This window comes from Limulus polyphemus, unplaced genomic scaffold (assembly GCF_000517525.1).
Source record: "Limulus polyphemus unplaced genomic scaffold, Limulus_polyphemus-2.1.2 Scaffold404, whole genome shotgun sequence".
Taxonomy (NCBI): domain Eukaryota; kingdom Metazoa; phylum Arthropoda; class Merostomata; order Xiphosura; family Limulidae; genus Limulus; species Limulus polyphemus.
In genome coordinates, this window is record NW_013666014.1 from 51108 (window position 1) to 71043 (window position 19936).

General features: G+C 30.3%; 1 protein-coding gene across 2 annotated transcripts in view; it reads left to right on the forward strand.

Moving 5' to 3' along the window:
- LOC106458010 (prolyl 4-hydroxylase subunit alpha-2-like) overlaps positions 1-12403 on the forward strand; it is a 59716-nt gene extending 47313 nt beyond the window's left edge. The window contains exons 14-15 of one of the 2 annotated variants that reach the window (XM_022384130.1): positions 510-606; positions 12172-12403. In XM_022384130.1, coding sequence (XP_022239838.1) covers positions 510-606; positions 12172-12284 — 210 coding nt within the window. In that variant the 3' untranslated portion in view covers positions 12285-12403. Of the gene's footprint in view, positions 1-509; positions 607-1373; positions 2510-12171 lie in introns of those variants that run through there. The other variant, XM_013917460.2, reaches the window with a different exon arrangement.
- Positions 12404-19936: the final 7533 nt, after the last annotated feature.

Genomic DNA, 19936 nt, shown 5'->3' on the forward strand with positions numbered 1-19936 from the left:
AATAAATAAAGTAATAAGTAAATTAAAGTTAGTTTATTTATTATTATATATATATATATATAGTAGTATATATATATATATATATATATATATATATATATATATATATATATATTTGATATGTTCTGTAAGGGTTCATATTTTACTTCGTTAATAATTTCTATAGTTTAAATTTTATTTCCTCTTACAAAAATTTTGTTTGAAGCAGTTTTTATACTTTAAATATAAAATATTTAGCCGTAAGTCAAACTTCATCAGATAAGAAAACATACTTCTGGCCAAAACTTATGCAAAAGTCCATTGGATAAAGTTCTAAACAACCGATTAATTGGGTTTATAATAGCTAAGGTACTTCAAAGTTATGAGAATGTTCAGATTGCCTCGGTGCAGCTTGTCTTTTCTACCCATCTATTTAATGCATAACATAAAACTTGTAGTAAAATCATATGATTCATGTAGTTTCCTTACATACCAAACTTTTATCCGAACCGCCTTTTTGTTGCATTTAGGGAGCTGCTGTTTTCTGGTGGAACTTGTACAAGAATGGAGACCCAGATCTATTAACACGTCACGGTGGATGTCCAGTTCTCATTGGTTCGAAATGGGGTAAGGCAAATTATGTTCTTCTGTTTTCCAACGCAAAAATTGAATATGTTTTGATAATTTAAAAGTTTTTCTTGAAGACTTTTTTTCATAGTTTCTCAGTTATATAAACAGAAAAGTTTAGAATCCATAGGAATTTACACAAATACGATGTTAGAAAAAAACTGTGTTCCTTGCTCAAACTATTTTATAACTGTAACACAAAATCTTATGGTGAGTTAAGAGAACCCTATTTTTTGTATTTCTCATTCTGATTATTTAAAAATGACATTGGAATATGGCCTAGGTTTTATTTACAGATTCAATTGTTAATTAGATGAGATTTCGTTTAGAAAAATGCTTGTTTTATGTTATTGTATTTAGATTTTTATCCAGTCAATTATTTTAATTTTTTAAGTTTTGATTGAAGATACAAAATTTAAATTATGTCACTTTTATGCAGTTATAAAAACTTAATACTAGGTTTTACTAGTAATTAATTTGCAGATTTAAGAAACTTAGGAGTAGCCGAATAACACTGCGAAAGTGCTATTATTATTTTTCATTTTTAAACCTGAATAAATTAGGAAAATTCAAAATTGTCTTTTTTTGTTTGATTGCTTGGGTTGTCTTTCTAACTTTTATATAAATAATGTTGTTTGTACTTGTGATGTCCATTAGTGTGTATACATTCTTAACGTTTATTTTCTTTTATAATTGATAGTCATAATTATAAAGACACTAGTTTGAGTAATAATTTGAAACGTTTAATTGATTCATACTTTTTGTAGTGGTAAATAAATGGTTTCGCTACAACAGTCAGATGTTTCGACGACCTTGTGGCCTTCGTAAAGACATGCCTTTTACAGGATTCTAAATAAAACGTCAGCTAGAACTACATGCATCACCTGGAATTTAGTTCTAACCAAAGAGATTTTTCTTCTTTCGATATCTACTTCTTTGTTTACTGCACAAGTTTGTTCTTAGATATTTGTATTGATTTGGTCTTTTTTATAGTCGCTCGGATCGTATGCCCAGAGCACATTATTGTGACATAATATAAATATTAGGGGACTTTTATTAGAAGATATCTATATAAAGTTAATGGTCACTTTCAAGACATACATTTTATTCATAACATTTGACAGGATATTATTGCATTATTATTGTACATTAAGTTAATTTTATTGTTAGTAAGAACAATGTTGTTACAATAATAATTTTCTAACAACTAATGTTATTTTATTTTAATAAAGTAACTTTGCATAACTTTATTAAAACAATACGTTTCTTTAAAGGATTACGAAGTTTGACTTTTTCTGTGAGTCATAGAACGGTGTAATTCATTAATTCTGTCCAATGAAACTTTACAACAGCATTTTGATAGCTCTATGCTATTGTTATTTTTATATTTATTTTTTGTACATCGTTTTAATTTTCTGACATCATTAATTATGAATATTATGGTGCAACTATAAAGGAAGCAGATTTCAATACGACTCAATTTACTGAGAAATGACAGTGGCGTAACAAGGAAATTAACGTTGGGGAGGAAGTATAGATTACCGAAAGATACCAAAAGACAACTTTAATGTTTGGTGTTAGCCGAATGCGTGCAACGAGAACTACAAGTAGTGGGGAGCAAGTAACGAGAAAGAAGCGTTGTTATAGATAACGCAGACAAAACTTCCGACTAGTGACTCCTCTCTATTATCTTATTTCTTTTGATAATTTTTGTACAATCTCTGGAACTATCTTTTCGGAGTCAGGGGCAACTACCCCATCCCATCCCCACGTTATTAATTAGTGAATATTGCAGAATCAACATATAAACACCATGTGTTTTTATTTTCTGTATTAGGTGTAAATAAAAAGTTATTTGTTTGATTTACATGTGATGATTCGACAGATGTAGCGAATCAAATAATAGATTAGACGTCTACATCATATTTTAAATTTTCAGTTCACGTTTTGGTGTTGAAAAGAAATTAACAAATAAGTAAAAAAAAAGTTAATACATTTTTAATCAGTAGTTTAAATGCTTTTGTAAGATGATTTGAAAATTTTGTAAAAGCAAGAAAAGAATCACTGGTCAAAGTTGTTGTTTCTTCAGTTCTATATACCGCTGCTATTCGCTTATTAATCGGACTTAGTTTTTAATTCTTTCATTTATCAAAATTGCTTTTGGAGAAAAATTGAGACCAATACGTCTCTAGGTACATTGACTGTTATTAACACTCTATAGCAAGTGTTAGTGGAATAGTACGCCACTCCTTTTATACAATAGCCCAACGAAACTAATTATAAATCGTTGCTAAATATTTTTGAGTAGTACTACTTTGATTATGCCTTAATATTTTAAAGTTTTAATATGAAAGTTAAACTAAAAGTACATCAAGTATTAACACAAATCTAGCAAGAGAAGGTAACAATGTCATGTTTTCAACAGAGAACTTTTTTATACTTTAGAACATGAATATATCAATACTTTTTTATCATATTTTTTATCAAAAGACATAATAACGTACAGAACCATGTTCTTCTACCGCGAAAGTTAAAAGCGATTTTGGTGCTCATTTTCGAATATATTTTCCTCACACATATATACAAGTATTTCAAACGCTTGCATAGTTGTTATTAGCAGTAACTGTCGACAAATATTTTTAGAATATTGGTTATTATTTAGGTAAGCTTGCCATCAATACTCAAGGTTTATTTGTATCAAATTATTAATAAAGCCTTAATGGTATTCGGAATTAATTGTTTGTAAATTCGTTTTGGGTTTTAATCGTTTAATAACAATACATGTTACATATTGAAACGTCTCCCAGTGGATAGTACTTACGAAGCTAACATCGGAGGTTCGATTCCTCGCTGTGGACGAAATAGCGCAGATAGCACATTGTGTAACTTAACATTAAAACAAAACACATAAATCTCGAAACATGAAAACGATACTGTCAGATCTGAAAGCAAGCGAAATAACGCGAGATCACGAATAAAAATGAAATATGAAATTCTGAACATGAATATATGATGGCAGAATATAAAACATTTCACCCATTTATACTTTTTCCGAACAAAATTTATATCACGAAAGTTAGAAAGTTGAAAAATAATTCTATACTCAAAGAGAAAATATAAATTGAAGGAACATTTCACTTCCGATCATGTCACAGTTTTAAGCCTTTAAAATTTTGTTTGTATAATTAAGCAAAAGACGTAAAAAAAGTAACAATGGAAACATAGTTATTTCAAACTCCATTCACAAATTCACTGACACTGAAAAGTTTAAAAACAATAAAATGGCTGAAAATGAATAAAAATTCGACCACTTTTACGATAAAAATAAGTGGATTCTTTACAAACTTTTACATTTTTTTTTCTTGCATATATACCGGTACACCCAACAAATGTCGCTCATTTCAACATTTTATAACCATGTGATGGCACTGCTGCACATTTTTCAAATGACGTCTTTACTTAAAAGTGTGCGAAATATGATTTATTATTGCTTTTTTTTTTAATTACAGTGTATCTCAATTACAATCTGAATTATATACGCTTTATAATCAGATAATTTCCACTGGGAGTATTTTAAAGTGGCATCATCAATATTACTATATGATGTTTTCAAAACGGGCGAATAAGTTGTCAGTCTGTGTTTTAAATCCGATTTTGAATACGAAAAAGAAAAAAAAATCATAAAACAATTAGAGGAAACAGATTCCAACACCTACTCAATTTATTGAGAATAGTCAGTGTCGTAAGAAGGTAGTTAAAGTTGGAAAGGAAGGATAGATTACCTAAGGACACCAATGAACAGTTTCGACGTTTGATTTTAGGTGAATCTGTCGCAAAGAGAATTACTAGGGCTGGGGAGAAAAGAATGTGAAAGAAACATTGTTATATAATGCAAGTTGCAAACAAAACTTCTGAAGTGATTCACCTCCATTATTTTATTTCTTCTGATATTTTTTTGCAATCTCTGGAACTATCCTTTTGGAGGCGGGTAGTAAGTACCCTATATCCCCTGTTATTTCGTTAGTGAGTATTTCACAATCAGCAGACAAATGCTATGTATTTTTATTTTATGTAGAGGGTGTAACATAATAAAATAATAATATATAAACTGTTGTACTTTTGACCAGACACAACCTTTCTTCACTTTTAGAAAACTGAAAATATAAAGTTTAGTAACTTTTTAAAGCCTGGCTCGAGGTTTTTCTGGTATTTTTTTGTTCCACTGAAATAGCTTATTTTGAATATTCTCTACAGATGACAAAAATACCAAAGAAAGACAGTAATTTAATGATCATAACTTAAATGCAAAATTATCAAAATTGATTTATATTTCCAAACTTTGGTTTTTGTTGAAACTTCACTATTAATTACTTCAAACCAATATTTTAGGGATGGTACATTTTTCTATTTACCGCCATTTCAAACTGTCCTTATGGTGTAACTGGTTTGTTGGGTCTCACTGACCAGAAAGGTTAGCTCTTAGAGATCGTTGGCCCAGCAATCACCGAATATTAATCGTTCTCAGATTGGTGAATTTTCTTAGCGCACAGTTCGTAAAATTTAGTTTTAATCTGCGAAAAAGACAGTCTTGTTCTGTTTGTTTATAGTGTCTATTATTATTATTCACTTTATTTTCTGTAAATTGTGTAGCCAAAGTCAAGTTTCTTGAAGGAAACATTTTGTGTATCTTTTCGAGAAATTGTGAGGCCTATTGTTTTTTTTTGTTTTTTTTCCCATTCATTCAATTGCTTCCTGCTTCTTCTTGTCAAGTTGTCAAGTTTCTTGAAGGAAACATTTTGTGTTTCTTTTCGAGAAATTGTGAGGCTTATGTTTTTTTTTAATTTTCATTCTTTCAATTGTTTCCTGCTTCTTCCATTATTACAGCCTTGTTGTTCATCCTTCGTTACGTAACTCCCAATTTATTGCAGAGAAACTTGTGTGCACATACTCATAGTCATTCTGTAATGGTTTAAAGTTATACAAAACAACAAAGTTAATTTTACATTGATTACACTACTTGTGACATTATTTTCCTTTCTTTAATACTTTAAGATACAAGTAGCTTTATAACCAGTAAAAGGAAGAAAAAGTTATTGCAAGGTATAAGTGAGTATTTATTTAGTTGCAAATATTTAGACTACATATTTCTTCGTTTTCTGTTTTACTCTGTGTCTGTATTACATATATGTATACATTCTTAGGGCGCACAAAAATATCTAATCTAAAACGAGCTTTAGCCACCTGTTGGTAGTCCGAAATATCCAGGATTGTTACAAACAACTGGAAAACAGTGAGGCCACAAAGTTGGTTAGCAGCGGTGGTTTGAAGCCAAGAAACTGACACAAGGAAGGCTTCTAGGGATTGTTACATGCCATACGTGTCAAAGAATATGTTTTTCATCGAATTTAAATAACTTTTGCTTCCGTATTAACTGAATAGCTTAGATAATTACCATGTGTTGTGATTAGCACACTATTATCGTTTGCAGTATTTCTGTTCTGTAACACTGCAAATAACAAATGCTAATAATATCATTTACAGTAAAACACCGTCAGCACGTTGACAATTGTTAGCTAAATTAAAGTTCAAACATTTAAATTTCTACTCTAAATATTTGGAAGTTAAATTCCCTTACCAGCTTTTATCATATTTATCTTTTCGATCTTTGATTGCTATGAATAAATGACAAAAAACGCTTCGTTAAGTAAAAACAAAATTGTATTCGAGTGTAAACAGCATTTATCGTTGTTAGTTCCTAATTAAATACATATCTATTTATATTTCAATATAAATACGTTAAAAAGGAAATTTTCTTTCATTAAGTATATTCAATTAGATCATATCATGAACTACGAAAAGTTTAATAGAACATAGAGGCAAAAACCAGCTTAAAAACAGACCTGTTCTTGAAACAACATTCAATACCTTCTAACTCAATGGCTAAGGCTGCTAAAATATTTATAATAGCAAAAAAGTTGATTTTCAGATTGTTAGACAAAATGCAAAATTCATCCATTACTGTTATTCACATTATTCTTGTTATACAAGAATACAGAAAAAAAATGACGGTGAATATTCTATTCAAACCTACTGATAAAATTTCTACGCAGGTCTTAGGACTATTTTTATGTTGATTCTTGAAAGAGAAGGACAGATTTTATCAGTTTTTTAATCGCTATTGGCCAAGTTTCTCTTCGAAGCTATTCAAGCATCGAAACCTGTGAACGTTTAGGGACTATTTTTAAGTTGATTCTTGAAAGTCAAAATCCACCCTCTAAAATTTAACTTATTTTTTTGCTACCGATATGAGCTCTTCGAAGCCAAACAAGCATCGTACAAATAGGGAAGCCACATAAGCGCCATTATACTAGTCGGAAATGTTTCGTTTCATTAGAATAAACAATATGTATATTTATAACAGTGTCTCCAGCCTTAGTATTATTGATTACAGTTTTTTAAGCCGCTACGAATATTTTACTGAAACCTGGACAATAGTAATGAATGTAGTATTAAGTATTTCAAATTCGATGACGCTTAAATGGGTAGTGTAGAAAAACTTTAATATAAGTTTAACATAACAGCAAATGTACAACGTTTCGACCTGTTGATGACAAAAATCGAAACGTTGTACATTTGCTGTTATATATTAAAGATTTCTTCATTTCAAGCCGTCTCCAAGCATTAGTAGTATTAAGCATGCCATAGGGTAGTTTTAAAATTAATTTAAGCGCTTTCGTTTTTTCGCCCTGAAAATGTTCTCCAAGTCCGTCACTTTCCACCATTAAAAAATCCGGTGTTTTATTAATGCGCATTAATTGGAAAATAATTTGTATAACTTATAGCGCATTAATTGGAAACTTACATGTTGAGGATTCATCATTTTTCGAGTTCACTGTTGCACTTTGTCTCTACGTAGTTTTCTAACAGTAGATGATTGCCATAGTAGATTTCTCTACTCTTGATATTAAGTCTCAAAAGTTACTGGGCTCTGTGCCTACCCTTCTCGTGGTTTTTCTTTGAGCTATCTCTCGACATTTCCTGGCTTTTGCTGATATTTTACCTATACTTCTTTTTTTTTTCATCTAGCCAGAGTGACAGCCTTTTCTTTGGCTCGATTAATGGCTAAGGCTTGTTTCGCATATTCGACATTACTGTTTCTAGCCTTATTTCTATTCTTGCAGTAATGATCTCTTCGTAGGGACAAAGACTTTTCAAGGTTATCAACATAAGATTTTCTCCTTTTCTCTCATTTTGTTTCCTCGAAAAGCATATTTTACAAATCGCACTGTTTCAAGTACAGCCTTGATGTCAATAGGTGACACAAAGTTTGAAAAGAATGCAAAGGTAAATTATACAACTTATCGTTCTTGTTTTCAGTCCAGAGCACTAGAGCAAAGCCATGTCAGACTTTGGCAGTTGTCGCGTTCATCCTCACGTAGGAGACTCACTCTTAGGAACTGAATGCTATGATAGAATTGTTTTGTCTAACACGGAACGTTCGAGTCAGATGTATAGAACTGAAACTTTGCTTTCAAATGTTCGATCATAGTAGTTAACGTTTTCTTATCTAGCTGATACAGTTGCAGGCTGATCACGTAGTGCGTGCACATAAGCAATCGTGCACCCGCACATGATATGAAGGCGGGTTATTACGTGGCGACTCGCAGAGCGTGCTCGTAATCGTAGAATGTGGCTACTAGTGTACTGTTTGTTTGCTTTTGAATTTCGCATAAAGCTACACGAGGGCTACCTGCACTAGCCGTCCCTAATTTAGCAGTGTAAGACTAGAGGGAAGGCAGCTAGTCATCACCACCCACCGCCAACTCTTGGGCTACTCTTTTACCAACGAATAGTGGGATTGACCGTCACATTATAACGCCCACATGGCTGAAAGGGCGAGCATGTTTGGTGGGACGAAGATTGTTATTTTTATTACCTGTTATACCAAGGTTATAAGTAAAACTAAGAAAAACGCTTTTAGCCAAGCTAGAGTAAGTCAATCGTGCATTTAAATTTGCATAAGGTGAAGGCAGAAGAGAGATATGCCTTTCCAACAACATTAATCAGTCAAATAGATTGACAAATTTGTGGTTTTGTAAAATATTTGTTTTTACTCTACCGACTTTCTCAAGTGCTTTGGTGGCTTGTTACTCTGCAGTTGGCGTATTTACTACTCAACAGTGTGTATAAAGTGCTTATAAAGTTTTGTTTACATGTTTTTTGCAGTGTGTTTGAGATTTTAATTTGTTTTGCACCAATTGTACATCTGACCCATTCCTACGATAAGTATTACCGAACTTATGTTATTATTTTTGAAAAAGAAATGCTTTTCTACATGGGAAATGCAATTTAAGAAAGCACATTTGTCGTTAGAGGCGCTATCATCTCATATGATTCAATTTCTGAAGATTTAACTTTCTCTAAACCAAATTTTTCTTCCATAGACTAAAAATATTTCTAAGGAGATATATTCCTCATGGTAGTGTATAAACTACACATCAACAACAGTCAAGTTCTTCTTGAAGAGGATTTTCATATCGTAAAAGTTTCGATATATTTTAATATTCTTCTTTGTTTCACTTATAAAACGATAAAAACTACTTCATTTTTATTAATTTGGCCTAAGAAGTTCGAGGCTTTCGTATTTACGAGTAAATTTTGTTTTTATAGATTTGAACCTAACTTATGACACCACCTCAGTCCTGTAAAATAAAGTAATAGCTATTTTTCAAAGTATTTACTGATACCGAGAAAAAAAGAAACACGCGAAGTAATTCATACCGTTTGTATTGTTTCATAATGGATGTTTCGCTACATCCTATTGATTTAGATATATATATGTTATTATATTTTAATTACTGGATAATTAATTGCCATAATAAGCAATGCACAGTATCGTGGATTGTGAGTAAGGACAGTGCCCTTTCTCAGGAAACACTTAAGTACCTAATGAAAAACAAAACGGTAACTTATAATTATAAAGCTGATATATGATCTATTTACACTACTTTTACCTCAATAGAATATTTCATCATTCTTCACATTCTACTTTAAACGAAATGATTGACTTACTATAGGCTATTCAACCAAGTAACTACAATTTCCACCCTGACTGTAACACAAAGGGTGGTATATTAAAAAAATATATAGCTCTATTATTTTTAACTTTTGTTAACGCAAACTGGAGTTTATTACGAGAAATTTCTATAAAGGTAAATAAAATAATAGTCTATATCCCCAGAATGTATCATTATTAGCTCAATATTTCACTATTATAGCTTCGACCTGCTTCCTCGTAACGCAAGTATCGTTTCCCTACAACATTCATTAAAATTTACTAAGACTACATCAGAGTGAGGTTTTTTCTATAATCTCGGAGAACGTCTAAGGAATATGGTCAAATTACCGGAAATCTTAAAAGATAACACCGGAGTTACCAATAGATTAGAAAAGTCTTTATGATGTTTAAAAAGAAAAATAAACATGAGAAAACTTGTGATAGGAATTTCTGTTTATATAGTTTACGCATTATGCATCAAATATGTTTATTGTTTCTCTCCAGAATGAAAATGGCAAATGCTTTGCTTTATCTAGAACAGGTCTGCAAAATTTCATTTACCAGCTTTGCTTACTTTTGATTCTAGAATCACGAGAAGTTTTCCAGAAAATTTCAAAGTTTTCAATTCCACATTCTTTATCCAGCAATAAAATAATGATTTCATTTCAAATAAAAAAGTTTGAAATCTTAGAAAGGAGCACAATTTTTAAATGCTTAAGAAAAATGTCTGATAAAACCTATCTCGGAAGGAAATGTTGAGATCATTACTTACATGTAGAGTTGAACTCCATTGAGTTATTTATTTCTATGCAATTTCCCCAAATTAAAAATGTATTTCGAGGAGTAAAAAAAAATAGAGGCGCTAATTCGCAAAATAAGACTGATACTGCATAACAGTGTCATGAAAGTAAGGTCCAAAAAAAAAAAACCTAAATATTTAGGCTTCATTTTCTGTTTTTTCTACTGTGTTAGACATCGGTTCTGATTCACACTATGTTGGGTTCTTTACAAGTTTCATTTCAATTAACACTTTATGTAGTAAAGAAGCATTTAAACACATACACACGGCAACATGATATTATATATAGAGGTATGAGCATAAACAACTCACTCTGGTGATATGCATACTGGAGTTGCTGAACTTGTTAAGTTTATGTTTAATACTTCTTGATTATTTTAATTCATGCAGTACAATGTTGTCACCCATTTTTATATTGATTTGAACATGAAGTATCTTTTTGTATAGATAACACGTTTCATGTCTCGACGATTCTATATAAGAACCTATTATTGTTGAATACCTAACATTCCTAAATCTGGTGAAAAGCCACGCAAGAAAATTTGCGGGATAAATACTTTTTCTTTATGATCAGTTTTTTTACCTATCCAACATATTTCGGACAAAGTATGAGTTTTGATGAAATCTTAATTATCTGATTTATTCGTGATAAAATCAATCAGAGAAATGAGACACTGTAACGACTCTGATACATTTGAGTTTGAGAAAGAATTTCATATACAAGATTAGAGAAAAGTTTGTCAACTGTAGATAAAGTACGAAGAGTTCGAAGAATAATTTTATTCACATGCTTTTTATTACTTTTCTGACAGGTTTGAGGTAATAGCAAGGTGATTACAATGTTCAAAACAAGCTAAAACTCAAAGTATTATATAATTAATGAGAGAGTACAAAATGGTTTACAAAACAACTGCTACCAGTTGGAATATCTGTTGACAGAGGTCTCTAGCTTGATGTAGTTACTTTAGTACACCTTTGCATAAATCTGGCGTGTATAATGTAACTACAAAAAATAACTGAACGATATAATATGTAGTATTTAGTAGCAGCAGTTACATTCTGTAAGAGAGATCAGAAGGTCATATGCACAAATTAGAGAAAAAGTGACACACACCAAAATAGAAAGCATTATAGAGTTGGTCGTCTCTTGCATTAAGAAGCCATAAAACAAAGAACTTTAAGTGAACGTAAGGTTCGGCTATCAACTTATTTGTTTGTTGTACCTTATGACTTTGTTAATAATGTAGGAGGAAGGCAAAAATTCACCATATGGAACCCCAATAGCATACTTTAGAGTTCCTTTACCCTATATGATACTCTACAGGTATGTCGTTTTTAACACAAAGTCCTTCAATGCATCATAGTGTACTTGTTGTGGCTTTCAAAAGTTAATGCTTCTGGAACTTAAAATGAAAATGTCATGATGTCGTCGAAATAATGAATAAAAGAAACGACTTAAAAATACAATCAAAATAATGAAAGAACGGTAACGTATGTTCCTTACTTGTATAACAGAATATATTTCAATATACATTTTTACCTTCGGGAAACTTACCAATAGTATTAAAGAATAGCCTTAGGACACCGTAAGGGTTTGTTTTAGAATTTTCGCGTAAAACCACACAAAAGGCTAATTGAGCATAACCGTCCCTAATTTTGACCTGATAAACTAAAGCAGTGGCTCTCAGACTTTTTTTTTCTATCTCAGTGGACTACAGTGGGATCTGCCGCTTCCTTTTGGTAGTTATGGAAATTTTGAAGAGTGAACGTCATAGTGTTGTCCCCCTTGGTGGCTCAAAGGCAAGTTCTGAGGGCTTATAACGCTAAAATTCGGGTTTCGGTACCAGCTGTAGGCACTGCAAAGATAGACCATTTCTGTAGCTTTGGTATAACAAGAAGCAAACAATCAAAGTGCCAATTAAGCAAACGATTTATATAACAGGGAATTCGCAATTTATTTACATAATAAAAAAAAAATTTGGTAGTGAATAACTTTATTACGAAATATTTTGCCAAGTTATTTCAGCCATATATATACATTAAGCATCTAATTAATAACCAAATATTAAATTAACAGGTTTTAAGAGGTGATAATTGAAGCTAGTATTCCTATGATTGAAACAAACACTAGTCTCGAAAATGACACTCAGCAACTCATTTCTACACATTTTTAACGTTTATATATTTTGACTGTTGCAACAAGTGAAGTTTCTATGCATTAATTCCCCATTGCCTACAAATTACACAGATATTGATTTTGTGACCTGAATTTGCACAGTTTGGCAATATCAAGAATGATCCCCTTGTTATGAAAATTCCTGCTTTGTATACAAATAAAGTAACCATAACCACAATAATAAATAAATAAATAAAAAACATTTAGAAGCATAACTGCACTTGCTTTAAAAAGAAAACATACTATAATGTAATTCTGAGAAGGCCTCTCTATTTCTTGGGTATTCTTTTTTTTCTGTTGTTGAAAACATTTCTTTCAGACCTACAAATTATTTATTTGGCATCAGATCCTGATCCACATAGCGAAGGGAGATTGACTCTTGTTCATTGCCAGATATATCTTGTGTTTCATCAATGATAATTGGATATTGCAGCAGAGGTAAAGAACTGATTTGCTTTGCAACATCTCTCATAATGGAGATGCCTATTAAACTCAGGATCTCATTTTGAATTTTAAAGCAGGTATTGTCATCATTACATGTCAACCACTTCTAAAATCCGACTCTTACTGTGTCCAAATTGCACTGTACTTACAATCTGATGTCAAAGCACTAGATAGCTGGGTGTCTAATGCTCTTCCCTCCTGAACATAAGCTGTTACCACTACCTTATGCAATTGACAATCTATATGCTTTGCGAACATCCAATGTTTGTTTTTTCAATTTCTAAATCCCGAGGACACAAACACAAGGTCTGCATTTTTTTTATGAGCAGTTAATGTTTGCTTTTGAAAGTTTTTGTGCAATAAAAGTATAACATCCTTTTCAAACATAGGTTGTAGTGAAGCTGGAAAAAATCTTTTAACCATTTCTCCTGAAAATGGAGAGGCCTATTTGTCAACATTTGGTCTATAATGAGCCTTGAGTTTGGTTTATACGAGGTATTTCTAAGGTCATCTCTTTCTGACTATCCTAACTCTGTGCTTTCTGCATCAAATGCCCCAGTGTTGTACCTTCTCTTACAATAAACATAACAGCAAAAATACCAAACTCATTTACCACAGTAAATCTCTTAACACCTCTTTGTAAGTCCTCTTAGAAATAATGATTCTTATTTTACATATAGGCATGTAAAACTGAATGAAATAATAGTAGTAATAATAACATACTAAATAAAAATAATAAGAGGAACAACACAATTCTAGCGAGACACTTCTTTGAAATAGCTTTACAGTCTGTTTGAAATTAAGATATTGCTATATGGGTTAAATAATGTTTAATCATGAAAGATGTGGACTCGACACATTGTAAAATAAGAACTAGAATATAATTTATTTGATTATATCCTAACCACAATTATCTGGTATGTTTAACGCTTTTAAAGTGGATGGTAAGGGTCCGATATTTATGGCTGAGATTGCAAGTTTATCCTATTGTAAACAGTTCAATTAACACTTACACTGCACTGTTTTGTTTTGAAAAATGCCTTATGTCAATTTTTTTTATCTTTTGTTGCTTTTGACATTGTTGGTAACTTGTGTAAGCCAAAAATGCACGTTTAATTTATAAGATGGTTAACTCTTGTTCCACTTAACATTATCTTGGTAGCTTAGTAAAGATGCTTTGATATATATATATATATATATATATATATATATATATAAAATGTAACCATTTATCTATACGTTTCTGCTTTTATAATCTGAAACTTATAAATATTAACCACGATTTCAACATTGGATTTCATTAATATTTAATAAAGGGAAAAAGTATATTTAATTATATTGAGTAAATTAGTTAAAAGAGAATGATTATATATGCAACAAAAAAACTCAAATAACACATTACCACCCAAACCTAGACTTTTGGGGATATCATTGTTCGTTTAGAAAACAGCTAGCTAAAGGAGTTCCTAACTCACTAAAATCGAAAATAAACATCTGATGTTACTTTACTAACTCTTACATTAGCATCATGAAGATTTACAACATCTGTGAGTGTAAGAGCTTATTAACTGTTTAGTATTAGTAGTAATTAATTTCACCAATTCATCAAATTCTTAGCTTTTTTGAGTTGCATACACATTTCGACTCATCCTATTATTGTGCTTCAAATGTTCGCTCCACTTTGTTGAGTTTACATACAAATAATTCCAGACCAAAGAATAATAATAATTCCAAAGTTCAATAAAGAATAGTAAGTGTGTTTACTTACATCCATAATAGTCACATGCATGGAATTATTTCCTTTGTACAACAAATTGAACAATATGTTTTCGACAACAGTTTCCTAAGCGTATACCTATATACTTTTACAATTTTATTCCTTTACGTCTTAGTGCCTTAATGGTAATAAAACCATAATTACTTCCTGACTCTACGCAAGCTACGACCAACTCGTAGCCAAAAGAAGAATTAAGCTAAAACTAAGGCTGTTGTCTTAAAAAACAAACTAAACAAACTATAAAAAAATTTTAAAAAACTATAATTATGCTTCTACATTTTTCTAACGAGTTTTGAAAAAATGTCGTTAATTCGTTGTGTTACAATAACAATACAGACAACCATTTTTTCAATTAGATCATTCTTGTCTACACAGGTATTATTTAAGATTTACAGCAGCGAAGTCATAGGTACACTTTATCTCACTCTGATCTGATATTTGAATTGAAAAGAGTGAATAAATTATTATTCAATTTAGGATCGTATCAATGAAACTTTCTGGGATACTATAGAGAAAGTAAAAAAGTCTTGGTCAAAACACTACATGTGTCATTAACATTACTTCAATTGTTAAAGTATTCAAATTTAGGTGATACATTTATTAACAAAAAATTCAAGTTAGAAAATAATGACTTTATCCAAGATCTATCAAAAATAATATGTACATATCCTACTTTGAAGATTTTAAGAGAAAACAATATCTGTAAAATAACTGTGATACCAATAAAAAGTTCTTGACAAAATATTTGAGTTTGTTGTTTCTTACAATAAAATATATTGTCTACAAGGAAATAGATATCTTTTCTTTCACATTTTATAAATTCATTGTTTGTTTGTTTGGAATTAAGCAAATAGCTACACAATGGGCTATCTGTGCTCTGCCCACCACGGATATCGAAACCCTGATTCTAGCGTTGTAAGTCTGCAGACATACCGCTGTGCTACTGGGGGGGGGGGGGGCGTTTAATCAGATAATGCTGTTAAGACCATAATCATTAAATACAGTAGTACTTAACAGTAAGGATCATGATGAAACAAAACGGCGGCCATAAAAATCGCCCATTTAAAACCACCTTTAAAACATTTGAATATTAACAGTAACTGTACAATAAGAAGTATTGGCTAAGCAAAACTAAACCTTATACTTATAAAGCCGCTTAAATCGCCATATACGTGTTTAAGGAGTAAATCAGAATTTCACTATTTCAACGTAATTTCATCCAGGTAAGTAGCCTCCAGTGGTACAGCTGTATGTCTGCGGACTTACAAAGCTAGAAACCAGGTTTCGATACCTGTGGTGGGCAGAGCACAGATAGCCCATTGTGTAGCTTTGTACTTAACTTCAAATCAGTAAACAAAATCTGAGTAAGTAAGTTATTTTTCCTGACAAGTCTACAGAAAAAGTGACGAAACTTATCACTCTAATTCTTTCACAGAAACTCTTCCGTCTGGGGTCCTAAATGATTCTTTTCTTGTACCAAAAAGGAAACTAATATATATATTGATTACATTAGCTGTTAATAGTCGATTAAATCAGCACTATAAAACAATAATTTATTATATATCGCATCACCGTTGTTGGTCCAGATTGTCATAATGGACAATGTCTGTGGTAATATTACCCAAATCTGTTGGGGATATCCCATCTATCAGACAAAATCCAAACGCCGATGTCAATCTAGTCAGCCATCATGGAATAACATAAAAAAAATCAAATAAGAATACAAAGATGAGGCACAACTTCTCAGCTTCTACTGCCTTTCACTGTTTATAGCCAGTTGTGGAAAGACAGTTACCCTTACATTTTTTTAAAGTAGAAATGAATTGAAGCCACCCTAATACTTCTACTAATTAAACTTCAAACATCCACCCTTACAAAAGATGTTAAATAGAAATACAAAATATTAAATAGAACTATAAGATATCAAATAGAAATAAATAGAACCCTACCTTAAAAGTTCTTATATAGTTCTTACTCCCAACCTCCTCCCTTCAAGTATAACACGGGAACGGCAATACAAGCCTAGCTACTTGAAATTAGTCTTTCTGTCCCAGTTATACTGAATAAAATTACTTGAAAAATTGCTATTAACTACTTATAAGTTAAAGTGACTAACTCCCTCTTTATTTCATTGATTTTTATAAAACTTTTTTCTTAATTCATAGTTTAGTTTCTGAAATATGTTTGTATTAATTTAAAAAATGAAGTAAGGTATTTATTTAAGTGCCTGTCTTTATAGCCGTTATGTTTCAGTTTATTTTTTAATAATAGAATATTATCTATAAAAATGATTATAGTTATTACAAACTATTAAGAACAGTTTTAGTTGAGATATAATAATACCTTTGAACAAGATACACGGAATAACACTGTTAGGGGTGGGTAGACCAAGAATGGGAAAATTAAATTCTCTTCTTTTCTCAAAAATAGTCAACCACTTTGTACCTTCTATAAAAGTAATGTCCAAATCTAAATAATTAGCATGGACCTCATTATTAATATTACTTCTTTTTATTGTAAGTTTTGTCGGATATATTAAGTTTGGTGCAAAATTCATATTAAATCATCTACGTAACGGAAAGTGTAACTGTATAAGTTAGGATTCAAAGTCTGCTTCATAAACGAGTTTTCATAAAAGAACAGATACAGGTTGACCATATTTGAAGATAAGGTCGTTCCAATTGGTATACCCACCGTTTATATACTTGTTCATAAAAACAATATAAATGTTATAAATACAGAAATTGAGTATATGTTTACATTAAATTCTAGTAAATTTAAATTTAAATATAGTTATTTCATTATTTATGAAATTAACAAACAAATTATTGAAAACCGTGATTAAATCTTTTAGGTCTATTTTAGTATACAATGTATTAAAGTCATATGTAAAAATAAAACTGGCAGTTTTTGAAGAATTTAAATTATTTAAACATTCTAAAACTGGAAGGTTACTTTTAATAATCCAAAAATAATTATTTTGTGTTTTTATTTTTTCAAACAAGACATCTAGAATATTGTTAAGTACTATGGAAACAGATTTAATGACTGTATTTAAAGAATTAGTAATATATCTGAACTTCATAGGATTTTTATGCAATTTTGGAATTGCATATAAAAACTATAAATTCATACAAGAATAATATGTGTGTGGGTATTCCATTTTAATAGCCTTCTTTAAACTAGTAATAACATTATTTTTCTTTAAAGTACTTTTAGTAAAAGTACTTGTTGTATTAATTTAAGTAAGTAAAATTTGTGCATATAATTTTTTACACACAAAACCAAAATTACAACCAATTTTATAAATTGGGGGTAATAACGAATTGTTTTTTATTTTATTTTATAGACATTGGAAGAAATATTAAATTTATATCGAGATAAGTTTAAGGTTTTAATCGATTATTTATGGAATTAATAAAATATAATTTCAATTCAAAAAAGAAACATGGCAGATAATAGGATTGTTTACTTATTTTAAGAATATAATCATCAATATTTTTTCTGTCTCTTAAGATTTCACATTTTTTGTGCATTATAAAATTCTATATTTAGTACCTTTCTTTAATATTGATTGTAATTCTTTATCTTTGACAACTTTTAAATTTTGTGTAACAATATGATTATGAAAGATATCTTTAAAAATAATATTATTACAGTTACAAGGTAAGTTGTCAACTTCTATTTAATTAAATTCTTCAATGAATTCTTTATAGTTAAAGAGAAGAGGTTTATTAGATTTAAAACTGCCTAAAAGTTGAAACGATTTTATAAAAAAATATCTTCTTGAATAGTTTTATGGATCAGGGAATTAAAATATAAATCATCATAAACTTTATGTTTAAAATCAATTACTATATAACATTTATATTTTTTCTTTACTGAAGGGAGAATAGGTATACGATTTCATTTTAACCTAAATTTAATCAGGTTATAATTAAGTATTTAACATGGATAGTTTTAAACTCAAAGTTTAACGAATACTTTGACAGATATTTGAGTTTTGCATTTGTTAATTCAAATACTTTTTTTCTTATAAATGTCACCAGATCAACAGATCTGTCAAGTACAGAATTCAAATTTTTACAAAACTTTCAAAAACAATTATTTATATTTATTTTTACCTTTACCTCTATTTATATTTTGTATATTTCTACAAATATTTATTTCAAATAAATTTCTGATACAGAATCTTTAGTTATAACTTCAGCAGTAATATTTTGAAAGTTCTGATTTAATCCATAAGGGTAAAGAGTTTTTCTTTCCAAATATGATATTCTTCTCTTTCTGTTAAAAAATTTGTATTGTAGATTTTTTCTAATATAGTCATTTTTGCATTATTAACTGAATGTTTATCAAAAGGATATATTTCTATCGAATGAGGAAAACCCTTATTACTTTACGATCTATGTAGATTAATCCTTAGATGTAAGGATTAGCTATTTGTCCTACATATTTAAGTCCACAGACACCACAGTTAATAAATAAATTATATTATCTACTTTACACAGTGGTACGTTTTGTTGTATGTTTTGAAAATCCATGGCTGCCGGACAGATTAAACATCTGGAACGTTTGAAAGTAATTTTTTATATATTAGGGTGACTTCCTTCCCACAACTGGCTATAGACAGTGAAAGGCAGTAGATGTTGAATGATAGTAAATTTCATTCAAATAAAATAATTACACAAAAGTAATTTTTGTTAAAAATAAAATAAATAACTAATATTGTGTTATTAATCCTCACCCTAAAAATCTGATTTGTAAGTTACTTTACTACAATTAATACTAATTACAATTCACTTACTTAATCCATTTCACACCATAACAGTCGTTGTTCATGAATACTAATGATATAAATAGCGCCTAGACCAGTAATATGTCTGTCTTATCCGACCTTATGATACCTTATTATGACGAGAGGCCTTGTCGGAACTGAATATGGCAGGTGTATTGTATCTGACGTATGGTATTATATGTTTTTTTGCTTTCGAAAGGTGGACTTTTCTTCTTTAGGAGAAAACTGAAGAAGAAAGGTCCACCTTTCGAAAGCGCTCGCGTTATAGGGTTTTTATT